At 43.1% G+C, this 19,327-nt stretch overlaps 1 protein-coding gene across 1 annotated transcript; it reads right to left on the reverse strand.

The window, feature by feature from the left end:
- Nucleotides 1-1,690: 1,690 nt before the first annotated feature.
- LOC131199589 (high-affinity choline transporter 1-like) lies at nucleotides 1,691-19,327 on the reverse strand. The gene is made up of 8 exons (XM_058185523.1): nucleotides 19,153-19,327; nucleotides 18,071-18,184; nucleotides 17,108-17,263; nucleotides 15,208-15,356; nucleotides 14,025-14,168; nucleotides 12,194-12,347; nucleotides 7,175-7,392; nucleotides 1,691-3,903 (listed from the first exon to the last, which is right to left on the reverse strand). The coding sequence occupies exons 1-8, from the start codon at nucleotides 19,325-19,327 to the stop codon at nucleotides 3,394-3,396; spliced, it is 1,620 nt and encodes a 539-aa protein (XP_058041506.1). The 3' UTR covers nucleotides 1,691-3,393.

Here is a 19,327-nt window from a genome sequence, read left to right on the forward strand (position 1 = left end):
TGGAAACATGGAGACTGCTTGGAAAGGTGGTTTAATGGTGGTAAGGGCCAAATGGTTTTAAGGTCCTGGGCAAAAAAGCACATGGGTGAGAGAGAGAGAGAGATTTATACCCTCTGTTGGGCTTTGAATTTGAGCTTGTATTCTGATTGGTTGTCAGACTCCCATGGGGCCATGCAGGGGTAACTTTGTAGGTTGTCTTTTGAGTCCCAAGCTTGGTTGAATCTTGCTGGGTGATGTAATCTCCCCAGGTGCAATGTGGTGAGTTCTGTTGCTAGATTGGTAGAGGGCTAATCTTACCTTTGTTGGATCTTGGGTGAGGGTATTTACTTATGAATAGATCTATTCTAGCTATCTCTTTATCTCTTAAGTGCTGACTTCTGCTATGGGCTATTGAGGAGGGAGGGGGCTATTAAGAGTGAGTCTGCTTCCTACCTAAAAAACATGTTTCTCCATTTCTCATCCAGGGAAATATAATATTCTGCCCTTTTAATATTTCCTAGATTATTTCATTCTTCTAGGAGAGGGATGGGTGCTAACTTCCTACAATAATACTTGTACTTCAGTGATATGGGTAGATCCAAAACAATTTGAGAAAGCAACTTGCTGAGACTACAATACAAAGTTTGTATGTCGATCAACGTTCCTTGGCAACTTGAAGATGTGTGGACTTCAATTCCCAGAATTCCCAAGCCAGACATGTTGGCTGGGGAGTTCTGGGAATTGAAGTCCACATATTCTCATGCTGCTAAGGTTGTGGAATGCTGTTACGGTTATACAAGTATAACACAAAATCCTAATGGAATGGAGCAACCTAGAAATCTAGCACACATGGCAACATTTTTATGGCAAGTTGTATTTGTTCAGTGGATTTATTAAACATTTAAGGATGGTTTTGATGACTGGATTGATAAGAAAATCTTTGCTGCCCAATATATAATTTCTAATTGTTGGGAAGTATAAAGTAGGATCTGGATTCTGGACTATAGCCACATTCTCCTTGAGACCATAGAATGGGTTGTTTTTCATTTCATTTTTCATTTATTAAATTTTTATACCGCCCTTCTCCCGCAGGACTCAGGGCGGTGTACAGGCAAATAAAAACAAACAAGACACAATATATAAAATATAAAATTAAAAAACTTATTATAATTTGCCTAAAAATTTAAAAATCTATAAAAAACTAAAACCCCGTTTAAAATTAATAATAACTATAAAATCCATAAAAATTAACCCAGCCCCGCGCGAATAAAAAGATGTGTCTTCAGTTCGCGGCGAAAGGTCCGAAGGTCAGGTATTTGGCGTAAACCCGGGGGAAGTTCGTTCCAGAGTGTGGAGCCCCACAGAGAAGGACCTTCCTGGGGCCGCCAGCCGACATTGCTTGGCGGACGGCACCCTGAGAAGTCCCTCTCTGTGAGGCGTGCGGGTCGGTGGGAGGCATATGGTAACAGTAGGCGGTCCCGTAAGTACCCAGGCCCTAAGCCATGGGCGCTTTAAAGGTCATAACCAAAACCTTAAAGTGCACCCGAAAAGCCACAGGAAGCCAGTGCAGTCTGCGCAGGAGAGGTGTTACATGGGAGGTACGCGACACTCCCTCTATCACCCGCGCAGCTGCATTCTGGACTAGCTGAAGCCTTGAGTGCACCTCAAGGGAGCCCCATGTAGAGAGCATTACAATAATCCAAGTGAGAGGTAACGAGTGCGTGAGTGACTGTGCACAAGGCATCCCGATCAAGGAAGGGGCGCAACTGCCGAACCAGGCGAACCTGGTGGAAGGCCCCCCTGGAGACGGCCGTCAGATGATCTTCAAACGACAGCCGCTCATCCAGGAGGACCCCTAAGTTGCGCACCCTATCCTTTGGGGCCAATAACTCGCCTCCAACAGTCAGCTGCAGCTGCAGCTGACTGAATCGAGATGCCGGCATCCACAGCCACTCCGTCTTGGAGGGATTGAGCTTGAGCCTGTTTCTCCCCATCCAGACCCGTACGGCTTCCAAACACCGGGACAGCACTTCAACAACTTCATTGGGGTGACCTGGGGTGGATAAAATGTGCTATGTAATCAGTGTTGCTATTTCTGCAAGGATCAAAGGAAAGTAATATTTTCTGTGGTTTCCTCATCCATTTCTTTTAAATTTTTAATTGTAAGACAATCACTGCCAGAATCACTATGGAGTCAGGTAACCTCAGAATTGAAATATTAAGTAAAATAAATATTCAGTAAAAAAAACAGCAGGCAGTACTTCCATAACTACATCTAAATTAATGTTCTTGGCGTATAAAGAGCTCAGCTATACAATCAGAGGTACTTGCAAAAGTGTTTCAGCTGTTATAATGCAAAGACACTGCTGTGATTTTGAATTCTGACCTATCAGCCAATTTTTTTTCATTGCTCTGTAGAAAGTTAGCAACTACCATCCAGTGGTGAAATCTGAACCGGTTTGCACCCACAGCATACACCAAAAGGAGGCTTGGGAAGGTAAGTAGAACAGCGGGTGGGGTGGGGGATCAGCTGTGGTGGAGAGTTTAGCTTCGCTAGAAAGCAGGAAATCCTGCTTTCTAGCAAAGCTAAACTGTGTGGCACAGATAATCGTCAGATCATAGCTTTTTTAGTCGAATCGGTAGCTTTTTTTTAAACTACTGGTTCGCCTGAACCAGTTGTCTTTATCACTACCGGTTCTCCCGAACCAGAGTGAACCAGTAGCATTTTACCTCTACTATCACCCTCCTGGAAGAATGAAATATTTTGAGGAATAGTAAAAAGGCAGAATATTATATTTTCCTAATGAAAAATGGAGAAACATTTTCTTTTTTTGAGGCAGGAAACAGATTCAGTCTCTTTTAATAGCTCCATCAGATACTGAAGAGGCGGCATTTAAAAATGTAGATTTGGTAATCCATTCAAAACAGGATTAGCCCTCAGTCAAGATCCAACACAGGACAAAAGCCATTAAACCGGAATAGACTTGTCCAACACTCTTTCAGAGCAGTCCAAACTTCAACCAAACTTAGCTCAGACAAACACCTAGGATTTGCATTTCCTTTTTTGCCTATAGAGCCAGCTATGACCCCTACATGACCCCATAGGAATCTGACAACAGCCAATCGAATACATGTTTTGGTACAGGAACAGGAAGCTCAAATACAAAGCCGAAAGAAGGTATAACACACACCCCTCAACTCCATTTTGTCAGCTACCCAGAATTACAGGTGGTCCTGCTTCATCAATAAACCATCTTTCCAATCAGCCTCCATGTTTCCAGTGTCTTTCTCCCAGCTTGGAACTGAACCAGAGGGATATTTTCTTCCTACCGCTCAAAGGAGCTTCCCAACAATCGGCGGGAACAGGAGAATGATACCGCCAAATATCTTTCATAACCCGCTTCCTCTGCTTGCTCACAAGTCTGGATTTTTTCGTACATCCATCTGCCTTTCTCCCCAGGAGAAGGGAACAGGCACGGCGTCATCCGTAATAACTTGGCAGACGTCCCATTCAGCAGGAAGGATTCCCCTCTTGAACATAAAGCTGGCTAGATGGGAAGTGGAGACGATGGTGAGTAGCGTGAGCAGCATGGTGACCATCTTGAATGGAAAGAGCTGGACGCAGGCACCTTCTACCACTGAGCATCCCGAGTAACAGATCACAGGGGGGATCTTCAGGGATGGTTCTCCTGCCAATAACCGTAGAAGAAAGCCGAGGAAGAACCCAACCCCGGAGCCGTAGGTGTTGGTGCTGGGAAGAAACAGAGCGCAACACAACTGGGGGAAGAGGAGGGTGTATACTAGCTCTCCACTCAAGAACCAGAGGTCATAAATCGAATGGGAGTAGAAAGCCAGAACTGCTGAAATTATCCCAAACATCACCATGGAGCCTCTCATTGCCCACAGGACCTCTTTCTCTGCTGCCTGTAGGAGATCAAAGAGAAGGAAGGAAAGGTGGGGGGGGGGAAAATTCCCTCCAAATTAAAATAGGTGCAAATTCATTAACAGGCAGAATGTTGCATGGTGACCCTAATCGCATAAAAAAAAAGAATGAGATTCTTTACATTTTTAGAACATTATTATTTCATTCATAAAAATATGCACTTATTACAAGCCTGATGTATACAGGTAGACCTCGACTTAACGACCAAACTGAAGGCCAAAATTTCTGTTGCTAAGCGAGGCAGTTGTTAAATGAGTCTTGTCCCACTTTACTGTCCCACTTTGTCGTTACAGTTGGTAAGTGAATCACTACAGTTGTTAAGTGGCTTCTCCATTGACTTTTCTTGTCAGAGGGTTGTCCCTGGGACACTGCAACTGTCACAGATATGAACAGTTGCCGTGCATCCAAATTTTGATCACATGACCATAGGGATGCTGCAACGGTCATAAGTGTGGAAAAACAGTCATGAGTCACTTTTTTCAGCGCCCTTGTAACTTTGGTCACTAAATGGATTGTTGTAAGCCGAGGACTACCTGTGCAATATTAAGAGAGGTAGGTCAAAAAAAAAGAATAGCTAATATCAGAAAAGAGAAAGGTCAGAATGCTAGAGAAAATATAACAAAGTTTTTAGAATCAGAACAGAGCTGGAAGGGACCTTGGAGGTCTTCTAGTCCAGTCCCCTGCTCAAACAGGCGATCCTATACCATTTCAAACAAGTGACTGTCCAGTTTCTTCTTAAAAACCTCCAGTGATGAAGCACCCACAACTTCTGGAGGCAAGTTGTTCCACTGGTTAATTGTTCTAACTGTCAGGAAATTTCTCCTTAGTTCTAAATTGCTTCTCTCCTTGATTGGCTTCCACCCATTGCTTCTTGTCCTGCCCTCAGGTGCTTTGGAGAATAGCTTGACTCCCTCTTCTTTGTGGCAACCCCTGAGATATTTGAACACTTCTATCATGTTACCCCTAGTTCTTTTCTCTAGACTAGCCAACTTAAGCTAGCCAAGTTAGACTAGCCAGTTTTGTGTTGTGTTCAGAATCAAAAGAAAAGAACCAGAAAGAAGATAGCAAAGTGCTAACAGGACACAGAAAAGGCATTCCTGCTTTGCGGGTTGGTGTTTCCTAAGTAAAAAGTAAAGGTCCCACTAGGAAATTGTGAAAAGCAGAAGAAAGGAATTGGAAGGAAAGTTGAGGCTTCTAGAGACACGGTCTTGCTCTTTATTTTGAATTAGTTTCAAACTTCATGACTAGACTCATTGCGCCTCTGTATAATGAATGTACTAGTCATGGGTGCCCAGAGGGGAAGATCAAAGCCTGTGTGAAGGTGGTTGTGGTATTGTGATTGAAGCCTCTCCCCCTTTGTACATGGCACGGTTTTGAACGTGGTACTTTGCACTGCCATTTTGCAGGTTGGGGTTTTAACCAGTGATGGGTTTCAATTTTTTTTACTACCGGGTCTGTGGGCGTGGTTTGGTGGGCATGCCAAGGGGAAGGATACTGTAAAATCTCCATTCCCTCCCTACTCCAGGGGAAGGATACTCCAAAATCCCCATTTCCTCCCCATCAGCTGGAACCTGGGAGGCAGAGAATAGATGGGGACGGGGCCAGTCAGAATTTTTACTACCAGTTCTCCGAACTACTCAAAACTTCCACTACCGGTTCTCCAGAACTGGTCAGAACCTGCTGAAACCCACCTCTGGTTTTAACATATCTATCACGCTTCCAATTAATGATTAATAAATACATTTGATTGAAAATGTAACAGTGTAAAATACAAACGACAGTAAGATAATATGGAAATGGGAAAGGATAAGAATGGGAGAAAAATGTATGGTAAAGGAGAAAAAAAAAAGCAGTGACTTCCACCATTTTTCAGCGCAGTAAAATACAAAATAAAATTACAGCTTTAACTTTTTTTTACATACTCAGTAATTACTAGCCATTTCCATAACAAACTAGTCTAATCAACCAAACCAAAAGTCAGGAATTCATATTTTTTTTGTCTCGAGCAAAAAGTTCAGTAGTGGTTTCCCATTTAATAACTGCCGCGCTTAGCAACAGGAATTTGGGGTCAATTTTGGTCATAAGTCGAGGTATACCTGTACACATCAGGTTTGTAATTAGTGCAAATTTTTATGAATGAAAGAATCAAAAAAATGTAGAGCCATTCTTTTTTATGAGATTAGGGATGACATGCAGCATTTATGACTATTTTAAATTCTTTCCTCTCAGACACAAAAGATATATAACTATCGAGGAACCTTTAAATATTAGGAGATACTTTTTTTGAAAAAGGAATTTCTCTTACACTTCTCTACATGTAGTCCTCAATTTACGATCACAATTGAGCCCAAAATTTCTGTCGCTAAGCAAGTCAGTGGTTGTGAGTTTTATCCCATTTTACGACTTTTCTTGCCGCCGTTGTTAAGTGAATCACTGCAGTTGTTAAGTCAGTAACACACTTGTAAAATTAATCTGGGTTCCCCATTGATTTTGCTTGTTAGAAGATTGCCAAAGGTGATCACATGACCCCGGGATACTGCAACACGTCATAAATATCAGTCCATTGCCAAGCACCCGAATTTTGATATAACAGAATCATGGAGATGGTGGAATGGCAGTATATGTGAAAAACGGTCATAAGTTGCTTTTTCAGTGTCATTGTGACTTGGAACAGTCACGAAACAAATGATTGTAAGTTGAGAACTACCGTTAGTGCTTCGGTGGCGCAGTGGTTAGTGTGCAGTACTGCAGGCTATTTCTGCTGACTGCCGGCTGACTGCAATTTGGCAGATCAAATCTCACCAGGCTCAAGGTTGACTCAGCCTTCCATCCTTCTGAGATGGGTAAAATGAGGACCCAGATTATTGGGGGCAATCTGCAGGCTGATTCTGTATTCCGCTTAGAGAGGGCTGTAAAGCACTGTGAAGCGGTATATAAGTCTGAGTGCTATTGCTAAGTGCTATTTAAACCTACCCCAATTGTTTCCTTTTAGTAAAAGCCACCCAGAGTCATCTGGGAGGGGGGGGGCCTGAAAAATAATCCTATAATTAATTGAAACTAGGGGAGCTACTCCTAAACAAGATCACAAATCTCCTTTTAAGCCAAGATGGCCTCGTTGAGTGCCTCCATGCAATGTTAGTGCGGGCTGTAAAGCACCATGAAGCGGTATATAAGCCTCGATGCAATTGCTATTGCTATAATAATGGTCCTGTATCATTTGTGGTAGACAAACGTTAACAATCCATTACTTACCTTTCTCCGGAATATTTTCCTATAGATGTTATGAGCAAACATGGAACTGACAGAGAGCAGTGCAGAATCTCCCGAGGACATCACAGCAGCTGCGATGGCACCCAAACCACCGACAGAGATATACATCGGGCAGAGATGCTGAAGGACTAGCGGAAGTATGAGAGCGGACTCGTTTCTTTCGTACGGGGTGGGGAGGCCATAGTCGGTTTGGTTCCAGTCTCAAAAAAGGAAACACAAAGGTGTCATTTTCAAAGGTCGCTTCGGAATTCAATCAGCGGTGGGTTTTGTTTTTATACATGACACCGGCTCTGAAGTTGTGTTGTGGTCCATCAGCAGCCTATGGAGTGGATAATGGAGTCGGACAGGGCTGAGGTGAGGCCAGGGCCATCGGGAAGTGAGGTGCGGACTCCAGAGCCTCCAGAGATTAATAGTAGTGAGACAGAGGAACAGGAAGAGCCTGTTCCTAATGCACGCATGAGAAGAGCTGCCCAGAAGGCAAGAGCAGCTCAAGCAGAGAGGACAACTCGGGAGTAGGGCCAAGAGATGATTGGCCCCTCCCATAAGGCTTAAAACAGACCAGCACCGGTGTTTCAGCTTTGCCGGAAAACAACATTGTAGTTGCGTCTTCTGCTTCGTCCTCTGCTTCGTGTACGTCTTTGATTTTGTGGCTCCTGGACATTTGCCAGGAAAGGCCTTTGGCAGTTTGCCTAATTCGACTAAGGTTTGTGAGATAACTGAGGAATTTGTGTTGGGAGGCATTTGTTTTACTTTGAGTTGAACGACGCTGGGAATGAAGTAATTCCCAGCTGTTCAAATAAAGTTTGTTTTTCCACAGACTAAGTTTATTACTACCTACTTGGGCCTGGGCCACAACAGGTTGTTATATGCCAGAGGTGTCAAACTTGTGTTGTCACGGCAGCATCACATGAAGTATTGCGACTTTTCCCCCTTTGCAAAACCAGGCATGGCTGTGGCCAGCATATGACGCATCCAGCCCACAGGCCGGGAGTTTGACACCCCGTCATATGCCCAAAGAGGGAAAGAATAAAGGTAAGACCTCAATTACAACTCTTCATTTAGTGACTGTTCAAAGTTACAATGGCACCCCCCAAAAAATGATATAATATCAATACCACTTAAGCTGATGTACCACTTTACAGCCTTCTCTAAACTGTTTAGAGTTAGCCTATTTCCCCCACTAATCTGGGTCCTCATTTTACCCAACCTCGGAAGGATGGAAGGCTCAGTCAACCTTGAGCCTAAGAAGATTCAAACTGCCAAATTGCAGGCAGCCAGCAGTCAGCAGAAGTAGCCTGCAGTACTGCATTCTAACCACTGCACCACCATGGCTCTTATGACCACTTTTCACACTTAACGACCAGTGGTGGTATTGAACTGCGCACACTCACATTTGCGAACCGGTAGCGAAGGTAAGTGTATACCACCCCTGTTAACGACCATTGCAGAACCCTTAATCAAAGTTCGAATGCTTAGCAAGTGTTCGTATTTATGACGGTTGCTGTGTCCCTGGATCAGGTGATCATCTTTTGCGGCCATCTGACAAGCAAAGTCAATGGGGAAGCCGGATTCACTTAACAGCTGATTAAAATTTAGGCATTTTGGTGGATTATGCAGAATGTTTTGAAGAAGAAGATTAAGTTCCAACCACAATTTTTTCTTTTAGGGATTACAATGGATTGTACAGTAACTGATACTAAATTGATTTTGAACTTAATAACAGCAGCAAGACTACGGATTGGACAGTACTGGAAGAAAAAAGAATTACCTACAATAGAAGAATGGATATTGAAAGTCTCCAATTTGGCTGAGATGGCCAAAATCTCAGCCTTCTGGAAAGACAGTACTCAAGAAAAATATTTAAATGAATGGAAGAACTGGATTGACTATATTCAAAACAGATACCAGATTAAGAGATATCAGATTGCCTTTGAATGAAGGATGTTGTTTTTGATTTTAATGGAGGAAGTCAGGTTATGCGAAAGAGAAGGATTATAATGGTGTTAGATTCCAAAAATTTAATGTATGAATGTTTGTTTATTGAACTATACCTTGTGTTTGCTCCGGGAAGTCTGGGGGAGGTGGTTTGGGAGGGAGGGGAGGGAGGGAGGGGATGGGGAAATTCATTTGTTTTTGTAAAACTTTTTCAATTAAAAAAAAAAATTAGGCATGTGACAGCTGGCATGTATTTATGACAGTTGCACTGTCCCGGGTGATTGATCACCCATTTCTACTCTTCCTAGCTGGCTTCCAACAAGCAAAGTCCACATGATTCATTTAAAAATCGTAGTGGTTCACTTAACAATTGCAGTGGTTCACCTAACAACTGTGGCAAAAAAGCTTGTAAAATGGGGCACACAACTCACGTAACAACTGTCTTGCTTAGCAACAGAAATGTTGGGCTCCACAGTGGTTGTAAATTGAGGACTAACTGTAGTATGTACCAGGGGTCTCCAAACTTGCAACATTAAGACTTGTGGACTTCAACTCCCAGAATTCCACAAGTCTTAAAGTTGCCAAAGTTGGAGACCCCTGGTATATACAGTATTCACAATGGAAGTTTGACTTTGAAAACTGACTGCTTTGCTGAGAGACAAAACAGCGACAGGAATAAATTTCTTTTGACTTAAAGACATTGTTAGATTTCTTACACAATAAGGAGAAAAAAAAGTCAATTTTTGATTTTGGGAATTGAGGATTAAATTTAATCTGACTAGAGAAATGTTGAATTAGAGTCAAGGTTACAGTTGTTTAAATATATGTTTATTCATGTTTCATCCTTAATATTTGAACCAAAAATCTAGCTTCTGTATGGGTACAGCTGGGCTAGGTGACCTTTGAAGTTTCTTTTTGATGTAAGTTATTCTATTTATTGTCTTTTTTTATTGATTGAGGTATAGTAGTTTTAATATTTAATATATTTCTTACGTGCTGCTTTGAATATATTTTGTGAAATATTATATACACATTAAGCAGGTTTCTGGGCAGCTATCCAAGATTATATGTATGGTGGGTTAAGCATCTTCCCAAAATTATTTTTACAAAATGATAGACAGTTCACCAGATAACATCAGATTGTACCTCTGAACATGTAGATTCTGCAGTGGTGGGTTTCAAATTTTTTTACTACCGCTTCTGGGAGTGTGGTTTGGTGGGCGTGGCATGGCTTGGTGGGCATGGCGTAGTGGGAGTGGCAGAGAAAGGATACTACAAAATCCCCATTTCCTCCAGATCAGCTGGGACTCAGGAGGCAGTCAGAAATTTTACTACCCGTTCTCCGAACTACTCAAAATTTCCGCTACCGGTTCTCCAGAACTGGCCAGAATCTGCTGAAACCCACCTCTGAGATTCTGTCAAGAATGTTAAAAATTGATGATGCACTAGCATTTTTGCATGAGATATTACTAGCCATGCACCATAGCAAGCAAAGCTGCATCAAAGTAGGTGGAAACCTTGTGGAAATGTGGGATTTGCGCATGTGAGATGTGTGTAATTTCTTACCCACTTTTTTCATCAGTGACAGCGATGGCAAAGAAGGATTATTATTTTTTTAAATCAAAAAAATGTTGTGAGTTGACCAGAGGAGAAATGGGTAGGCCAGTTCTCTCAGAGATTCTATGTTCTTGATTCTGTTTTTTTAAACTGAGATTTAAAAATAGAAAGAAAAAAAACTAATCATCATCATCTTCTTTTAATGACCCCATAATCCCTTGCGGGTGAAGTCTGGGCAAGTGAATGGAGCTGAGTGTTTACTAGCCGGATGCCCTTCCTGTCGCCAATGTGGACCTTTCTTCAGCAGACATATTCTCATTATGCCCAGAGAGAGAAATATCTGCCTCTACCTAGGATCAAACTCACAGCCTCCTGATTGTGAGGCGGAGCTCCACCTCTAGGCCACCGCACCACTCAAAAAGATTTTAAAAAATAATGCAAACTAAGAAAAGTATTTTTAGCTTCCTCAAGGCCAGCTCTATATTCCTTTATTTGTGATGCTGCTTTGCGTTAATAATTATTTTTATGCCAGGGCTCCTTGAACTGATTAGGATATAAGAATTTATTCCACATATATTCAAAACAGTGTTTCTCAATCACAGCAACTTTTAAGATGTAAAGATTTCAAGTCCAAAAATAGGAGAAGAATTCTGGGGAATTCTGGGAGTTATTTATTTATTTATTATTTAAATTTCTATACCGCCCTTCTCCCGAAGGACTCAGGGCGGTTTACAGCCAAAATAAAACAGTCACTATAAAAGTTAAAACCAATTTAAAAGCAAGAATGCAAAGTTGGCTGGACCAATTAAAACCAATAAAAACCCCATTTAAAACCATTAGGCCAGTCCTGCGCGATGAAACAGAAATGTTTTCAGCTCGCGTCAAAAGGTCCGGAGATCAGGGAGTTGGCGAATACCCGGTGGTAGCTCATTCCAGAGGGTTGGTGCCCCCACAGAGAGGGCCCTCCCCCTGGGGGTCACCATCCGACATTGTCTGGCTGACGGCACCCTGAGGAGACCCTCCCTATGGGAGCGCACTGGTCGATGGGAGGCCGCCGGTTGCAGCAGGCGGTCCCGTAAAAGTTGAAGTCCACACATCTTAAAGTTGCTGAGGTCAAGAAACACTGACAAAGAGGAATGACCCTTCCAGAGGTGGTATTCAGCTGGTTCGGACTGGTTTGGGCGAACCGGTAGCGGAGATCATCACCTGCCCACCTGCTCTCCCACCCTGGCTCTATGCTGTCCTATTTAGGCATGTTTTCGAGGCCGGGCGCATGCATGGAAGGCGCGCAAGCCAGCAAAGCACATGAATGGAAGGCCAGGCGCATGTGTGGAAGGATGGGCACATGTGTGGAAGGACAGGCACATGTGTGGATGGCGCATGGCGAACCAGTGGTAAAAGTAAGTGAAACCACCCCTGGACCTTCCCATAGTATGGCAACAGCATTACTAAGACTGAACCATCCCAATTGTGGCTCTGGCTTTCCAGTTCTTGTTCAGCCATGGTTACCTGTGGAGGCAGCAACCACTCCTATCAGTACAGAAGGGATAGCCATGCTGAAGCAGCCCAGTCCAGAAAAATAGGAAATTAATCTGGCTTCTTTGTGGGAGGAAGCTGCGAGAACTCGCTGGAAATAGGTTTGCCATGGGATGGCCCCAAGCACCTGGAAGGAAAGGAGAATCTTGAACTGAACTGAAATAAAAACAGGACACGACGGTAGGCTTGATCTTAGCCAAAAAGTCAAAACTTAAATTTAAACCAGGTTGCCTTTAACCTAACAATGGGGATGACTCTGGGAAGTTTATTTAACGTAAGGCATGACGGGCAACTCTTGGACCATCTTGATAGCTTTCTCTCTGGATTGTTCTAGAATTTCTGCTCTCCATTGGCCTTTCTTAAACGAAAGAAATGGCCTTCCAACATCTGCACCTTTAGGTTACCATCCCAGCCTGATGCACATTATGTCAGGCCTGACATTATTAATTGCATTTCACCTTTAATTTAGCAGTGTATTTTTCTTAAGGTCCTGTGGAAAAGCAGTTTTCCAGCCATCTAGAAGAGAATGGGCTAAATGTGCATCTCCCTTTCCATTTTGGAAGTACCTGTTCTGACCAAGGCTTCCCAAGAGCATGAAGCAGACTCCTTGTCCTGACAGAAACCCCTTTTTATTAAGTTACTGTGAATTCTTCTCATTCACACCCAGCAAAGTCTTTCAAGGGAGAATTTACAGTCACAGACCTTATCTGGCTTGGGCAGCTGCCAGGCCGATAATCTTCAAAACTTGGCAAAGAGTCTCTGAGAGTCACGAATCAATTAAGTGAACTAACTGTCTCCTGCAAACTCCACTCCCCTTTCGCTCCTCTTTTATTCCCTCTGGGAGGGGCCATTCATCGTCCACCTGTGGCCTTACTCCCAAGTCGACCCTTGTTCTTTAGCTGTTCCCTTCTGGCAACTCTGAACATGCGCACAGTGGGGACAGGCTCCAGGTGTTCATCTGCCTCACTGATGCCTGACTCCGAAGGCAGCTGATAACTGGCATAACCTGGCCCCCTCTCTGCCTCTGACACAGAGCCCTCATCAGAGCCTTCCCCAGACTCCAGGACTGGCCCATGTTCCTCCCCAAACCTCCTCACTGCTGTCAGCTTCACTGGCCGCTAGGGAGGCTACAACACTACCTACAACACTACCACAGGTGGCAGGCAAAGCACTTTCTAAGGGCACGCCAGCCGTTGCCCCAGACCAGTTCCACCACATATGTGCGTGTGCCTCCCACCGGCCAGCAGGTATTCGGGTCTCTGCTACACGTACACGGTAAGGGCAAAGTGCATGTGCGGAGGGGTGCAGGCTGGTGCAGGCTTTCCAGGCCCAAAAGGGGGCACAGGGGGTCTCACCCAGCATCCCTGCACCCCGTATTGGGCCTGGAAAGCCTCCTGCACCAACCTGGAAGCCAAAACGGGGTGGAGGGCTGGGGCACATGCGCGGGGGGCCACTCGCATTGAATTTTGGAGTTTCGGGCACACATACATGCATTTGTGCGCACTTTGGGCACTCGGCACCAAAAAGGTTAACCATTACTGACCTAGGGCATGTTGCCTATAGTACACTGCTATTTAGTTTTAATCGCTTCTTGTGGTGCGAATTTACCATATCAGCAACATATCCCATGTATCTTTTCTATCTGTCTGTCTGTCTATCTATCATCTATCAATCATGCTCTTTGTGGTGAGAAGAAAATATCTTGCCCTTAATTTAAAAGAACCATTATTTTTATTATTGTCGTTGGATACAGTAAGTGCGCCAAGCCCCCAATTTCCCATCCCCTTCAAGAATAGAATCTTACCAAATATAAGAAATCATCAAACCATCTTCCATAAAACTCTGGTTCTATTTTTCCGGTCCAAGGGGCTTGGGATATATTGTGGGTAGCTGTATAAAAAATGTTTTCTGTAGCAGGGTTCATGATGGCGAAAGGGATACAAATCCACTGGCAGCAAAAAAAAAGCCAGAAACGTTAGAATTCATTTGTTTTCTGAAGCGTTCCTGGTAGTCAAAATATTCCGTGTGCGCTACAGTCATGATACTGAATTAATTTTAAAAATGTAAATGAATTGAAATCACATCACTTGCTGCTTTCGTGTCTTAGTTCCACCCATTTCTGTGTTATGACTCCGCCCACTTCTTTGTACTTGGCCCTCCCACTTAAATCAGATCCTGTCTCAACTCTGAGTGTATCATGGCTACTTCACTGTTTTATTCATGCAGTGTCCCTTTTCAATGTATAGCGCTCAATTGTTTTCTACGGGGTTCAGGCTAGAGGTGAGCTTCACATAATTTAGCAACCGGCACTGAAAATGTGTGTGTGTGCCTTCCGTGCATGTGCTTTGCTCGCGGCAGAGCTTGCACACATGGGCACAGCTTAGAAAATGTAGCTAAATAGGATGGTATAGCGCTGGGGGGTGGGGGGCCCACCCTGCAGGTTGCTACTACTGGTTCGTCCGAACCGGCTGTATCCCACCACTGGTTCAGGCTATTGAATGTTCAGGTTATCCTTGGTCCCTGAGCTTTTTTCTTACTGATGCTTCATTATCCAAACTTGGTCACATCATCAGGAGCATAATTTGGGTAATGAAACATCTGCAAGAAAGAAAGAAAAAAAAAGCTCAGAGCTTACTAAGGATACCTCATTTCAACCCCAAGCTATAAATATTCTTCTGTATTGGTTCAGATTATCTCCCAATTCATTGAATAGCATGTCCTAAAGTTTGTAATCTATTGGGATCTCATCCATCAGTGGTTCTCAACCTTGACCACTGTAAGCTATGTGGATTTCGACTTCCAGAATCCCCCAGCCAGCATGCTAGCTGGGGAATTCTGGGAGGTGAAGTCCATATATTGCATTTTAAAAGTTGCTAGGGTTAACAAATCCTGTTGTAAATAATGAAACTATGCTGGTGTTTCGTTTTGGGTCTTCAATCAGTCCCAATAGTTCAAGCTAGTGGTAACATAACAAGATAGGAACTTACCAGACTGAGCAATATAAAGATGAGTTGTATCACATCTGTATAGGCCACTGAATACAGACCTCCTAGCAAAGTATACAATATCACTGTACAGGCAGAAAGAATGATGGCAACATAACCCTGGATGTCCAAAATGACCTTCATGGTTGCTCCTAGGAAAAGATGCAGTAATTACTACTTAAATGCAGTAATATATTTTGTGCTATGCCATTTCTCTTACCCAAAGTTATTCATTTACAGTCAACTTACAGCTACAATTGAACCCAAAATTTATGTTGCTTATATAGTTATTAAGATGATTTCTCTCCATTTTGCAAACTCTTGCAGCAATTGTTAAGTAAATCACTGCAATTCAGTTAGTAACATGGCTGTTAATTGAATCTGGCTTCCCCATTGACTTTGCAGGTCAGAAGGTTGCAAAAGGTGATCATATGACCCTGGGACACTGCAACCATCCTAAGTACATGCCAGTTGCCAAGCATCCAAATTTTGATCAGGTGACCTTGGGGATGCTGCAACAATTATATCTATGAAAAATGGTCATACAAGTCACTTTTTTCAGTGTTGTTATAACTTTGAACAATCACTAAACGAACTGTTGTAAGTTGAGGACTACCTTTATATCAGGGTTGAAATCTATGTACCTTCCTTAACTGGTTCGGAAGTGCACACACTTGCGTGTCACATGCACGCGCAGACCTTCTGCGCATGTGCAAAACCTGCGCATGCGCAGAAGGTAAAAAAAACATATTACTTCCTGGTTAAAACCAAGAAGTAATGACACCCGGGCGGGTGGGGGGGATCTTTGCGCCGCCATCGCTACCGGATTGCTGAACCACCAGCCAGGATCGCTACCGGATTGCAAGATCCATTCAGAACCGGGAGCATTTCACCCCTGCTTTATATGATATAAAAAATAACTCTTCCATTTGTAACAAAAGCATAGCCATTGTTATAAAAATTCTATTCCTAGGATTGTCACTGTTTGGCCATTCCACTGAAATTCTGGAAGGTGAAGCTGATCCATTAGGAGAGGACCAGGTTTTATCTAAGAATTATGAATCTCTGGTGTCAAAGAGTCACACATCAATTCTATTTTCATAGGCTAAATGGACATCATATTCTACGATCTCCGTTCCTAAAATGGTTGTCACAATGAATGAATTTAGATGGAATATTTGAATGCATATTCATACTTTATACAAAACAGCAAGTATGCCATTCAAAACTTTTCTTACAATCAAGACTGCAGGGAAGAATTTCACCGTAACTAAATATTCCTCTAAAATATTAGTACTGGAAATAAAGTACTTTTAAAACTTCTGATACTCTAGTTTATGTATATGTAAGAGTGCTCTCACCTCACCTCTAAATTTGAATTATAGATTTCTGTGGTGTTTCTAAATTATTTAGAGAAAATCCCTCCATCACCTCCTCATCTCCTGTTTATATACCAGACTTCAGAAATGTGAAGCAGATGGAGATTGGAGCTACAAATACCCTCAGTTCACAGTGAAAGTAGTTATTGGAGTGGTGTGCTGGCCTAGAGGTGGAGCTCTCGCCTCACAATCAGGAGGCTGTGAGTTCGATCCTAGGTAGAAGCAGATATTTCTCTCTCTGGGTACACTGAGAATATATCTGCTGAACAAAACTCCGCATTGGTGATAGGAAGGGCATCCGGCCATTAAACACTCTGCTAGCTCCATTCTGTTGCTCAGACTCCAACCCTGGGAGGGATTATAGGGTACTTAAAAGAGGATGACAGTTAAAGTAATTATTCTGAACATGCCTTCACTAATCAATAAATCATTCATAGGATGGAAAGCTAATCTCAGCTGTTTTCCCTTGTTTTCCAGGTGCTAAATTTAGTTCTGCCAAGACAGATGAAAGACACAAATATTACCTAAAGAGGCAAGAACAGCAGCAAACCAGAATATGTCCGCAATCAATGGAGGAATAAAAAGTAGAGAGCCCATCACATTCCCATACATCTCTTGGATTGGATCCATCAGAGTCATGTAATTTCTCATTCTCATTGGCTTGACAAAGAAGAACCCTCCTGTTGTTTTTTTTAAAAAAAGTGGATTACAATCAGTTATCTTAATGAAATGAAAGGAATCATAATGCTTCATAGTTCAGGTAAAGGTAAATGTTTCCTCTATCCAGTTGTGTCCAACTCTAGAGGACAGTAATCATCTCAGTTTCCTAGCTAAGGGAGCCAGCATTGTCCCAAGACATTTCCGTGGTCATGTGACCACCATGACTATACACCGAGGCTCACGGAACACTATTAACTTCCCACCAAAGTGGTACCTATTTATCTACTTGCATTTGCACGCTTTCAAACTGATAGGTTGGCAGGAGCTGGGGCAAGGATGGGAGCTCACCCCATTGCAGGTATTTGGGTCTCAAACTGCCAGCCTTCTAGTTGACAGCTCCGTGGCTAAGACGCTGAGCTTGTCGATCAAAAGGTCGGCAGTTCAGTGGTTCGAATCCCTAGTGCCGCGTAACGGGGTGAGCTCCCTTTACTTGTCCCAGCTTCTGCCAACCTAGCAGTTCGAAAGTACGTAAAAAATGCAAGTAGAAAAATAGGGGCCACCTTTGGTGAGAAGGTAACAGCACTCTGTGCGCCTTTGGCGTTTAGTCATGCCGGCCACATGACCACGGAGACGTCTTCGGACAGCGCTGGCTCTTTGGCTTTGAAACGGAGATGAGCTCCGCCCCCTAGAATCGGGAACGACTAGCACATTTGTGCAAGGGGAACCTTTACCTTATTAGTACTTCACATGATTTTGATTCTAGTGTCTATTCATTTGTCCCCCACCCCACCCCTTAGCTTAAGACTCTGTTACGGTAAAATCTTTACCAACAAGGAGAGACAAAGCAAAGCCAACTGGAGCTTGAACCCACACCAGTCCTTTTGAAGGGTGGTAGACAGTTTCAGCCGTGCCATTGATATAAGCTCCTCCAACCCATGTCGCTGAAAGAAACCGAGGAAAGGGAAAAGGAAGTTAATAAAAGATACATGGATAATTACAGGCAGTCCTTGACTTACGGCCGAAGTCCCAAAGTTTTGTTGCTGAGCGAGATAGTTGTTAAGTGATTGTTGCCCCATTTTTTTGCCACAGTTGTTAAGTGAAATCACTGCATTTGGGACGTTCTTAGTCAGTTGGGGGGGGATCAGATCGCTCATGATTAAAAAGATGTTGGTCCCAATCCCCAGACTTTGACTAAACCTGCTGTAGATCATTTTCTGTTGGCACACCAGCCCTGCATTCACTGTAAGAGAATAACAGAGTTGGAAGGGACCTTGGAGATCTTCTAGTCCAACCCCCTGCTCAAGCAGGAGACCCTACCATTCCAGGAAAATGGTTGTCTAATCTCTTCTTAAAAACTTCTAGTGTTGGAGCACCCACAACTTCTGGAGGCAGGTTGTTCCGCTGACTAATTGTTGTCATTGTCAGGAATTTTCTCCTCCTCCAACCTCCAGTGTTGGAGCACCCACAGCTTCTAAAAGCAAGCTGTTCCTCTAGTTAATTTTTCTCACTGTCAGGAAATTACTCCTTCTTTTTCAAGTTTTCTCCCTGATTAGTTATCATTCACTGCTTCAAGTGCTTTGGGGAATAAAGACCCCTCCTTTTTATGTACCAGGAGAGCTTATGCACCGAAGATAAATTCCTTGTGTGTCTAATCACACTTGGCCAATAAAGAATTCTATTCTATTCTATTCTATTCTATTCTATTCTATTCTATTCTATTCTATTCTATTCTATTCTATTCTCCTCTCCCCTCCCCACTCCACTCCACTCCACTCTCCACTCCACTCTACTCTACTGTATTCTTCTTTGTTTCAGCCCCTTAGATGTAGGAACACTTGCTATCATATCACCCCAATCCAAAGTAAGCATTAAAGGATGCTATTTATCATTCTGAAGCCTTCGTACTTACCAGTTGCCGTGAACAACCCAATGCAAAAATTCATGTTCCTGCCTCCCACCATGGCTACTTCACTGGGCTTCTGGTGCTTCTTCTGTCTGGTTTTCCGAGAAGCCCATACTCCAATAGCTAAAGTCAGGGCATAGAATAAAAGCAGAGCTACTAAGCCACTGATATTCAACGCCAT

The sequence above is a fragment of the Ahaetulla prasina genome, chromosome 5, assembly GCF_028640845.1.
Source record: "Ahaetulla prasina isolate Xishuangbanna chromosome 5, ASM2864084v1, whole genome shotgun sequence".
NCBI classification, from domain to species: domain Eukaryota; kingdom Metazoa; phylum Chordata; class Lepidosauria; order Squamata; family Colubridae; genus Ahaetulla; species Ahaetulla prasina.

What these genes read in the sequence shown, in the direction of transcription:
- LOC131199589 (XM_058185523.1), bottom strand. Translation starts at nt 19,327, where the DNA reads ATGGCGTTGAATATCAGTGGCTTAGTAGCTCTGCTTTTATTCTATGCC. An exon ending in TGCTGTTCTTGCCTCTTTAG is followed by an intron (nt 15,357 to 17,107) that starts GTAATATTTGTG and finishes ATCTTTTCCTAG; the next exon opens with GAGCAACCATGAAGGTCATT. An exon ending in TTGATGATTTCTTATATTTG is followed by an intron (nt 12,348 to 14,024) that starts GTAAGATTCTAT and finishes CTTTCCTTCCAG; the next exon opens with GTGCTTGGGGCCATCCCATG.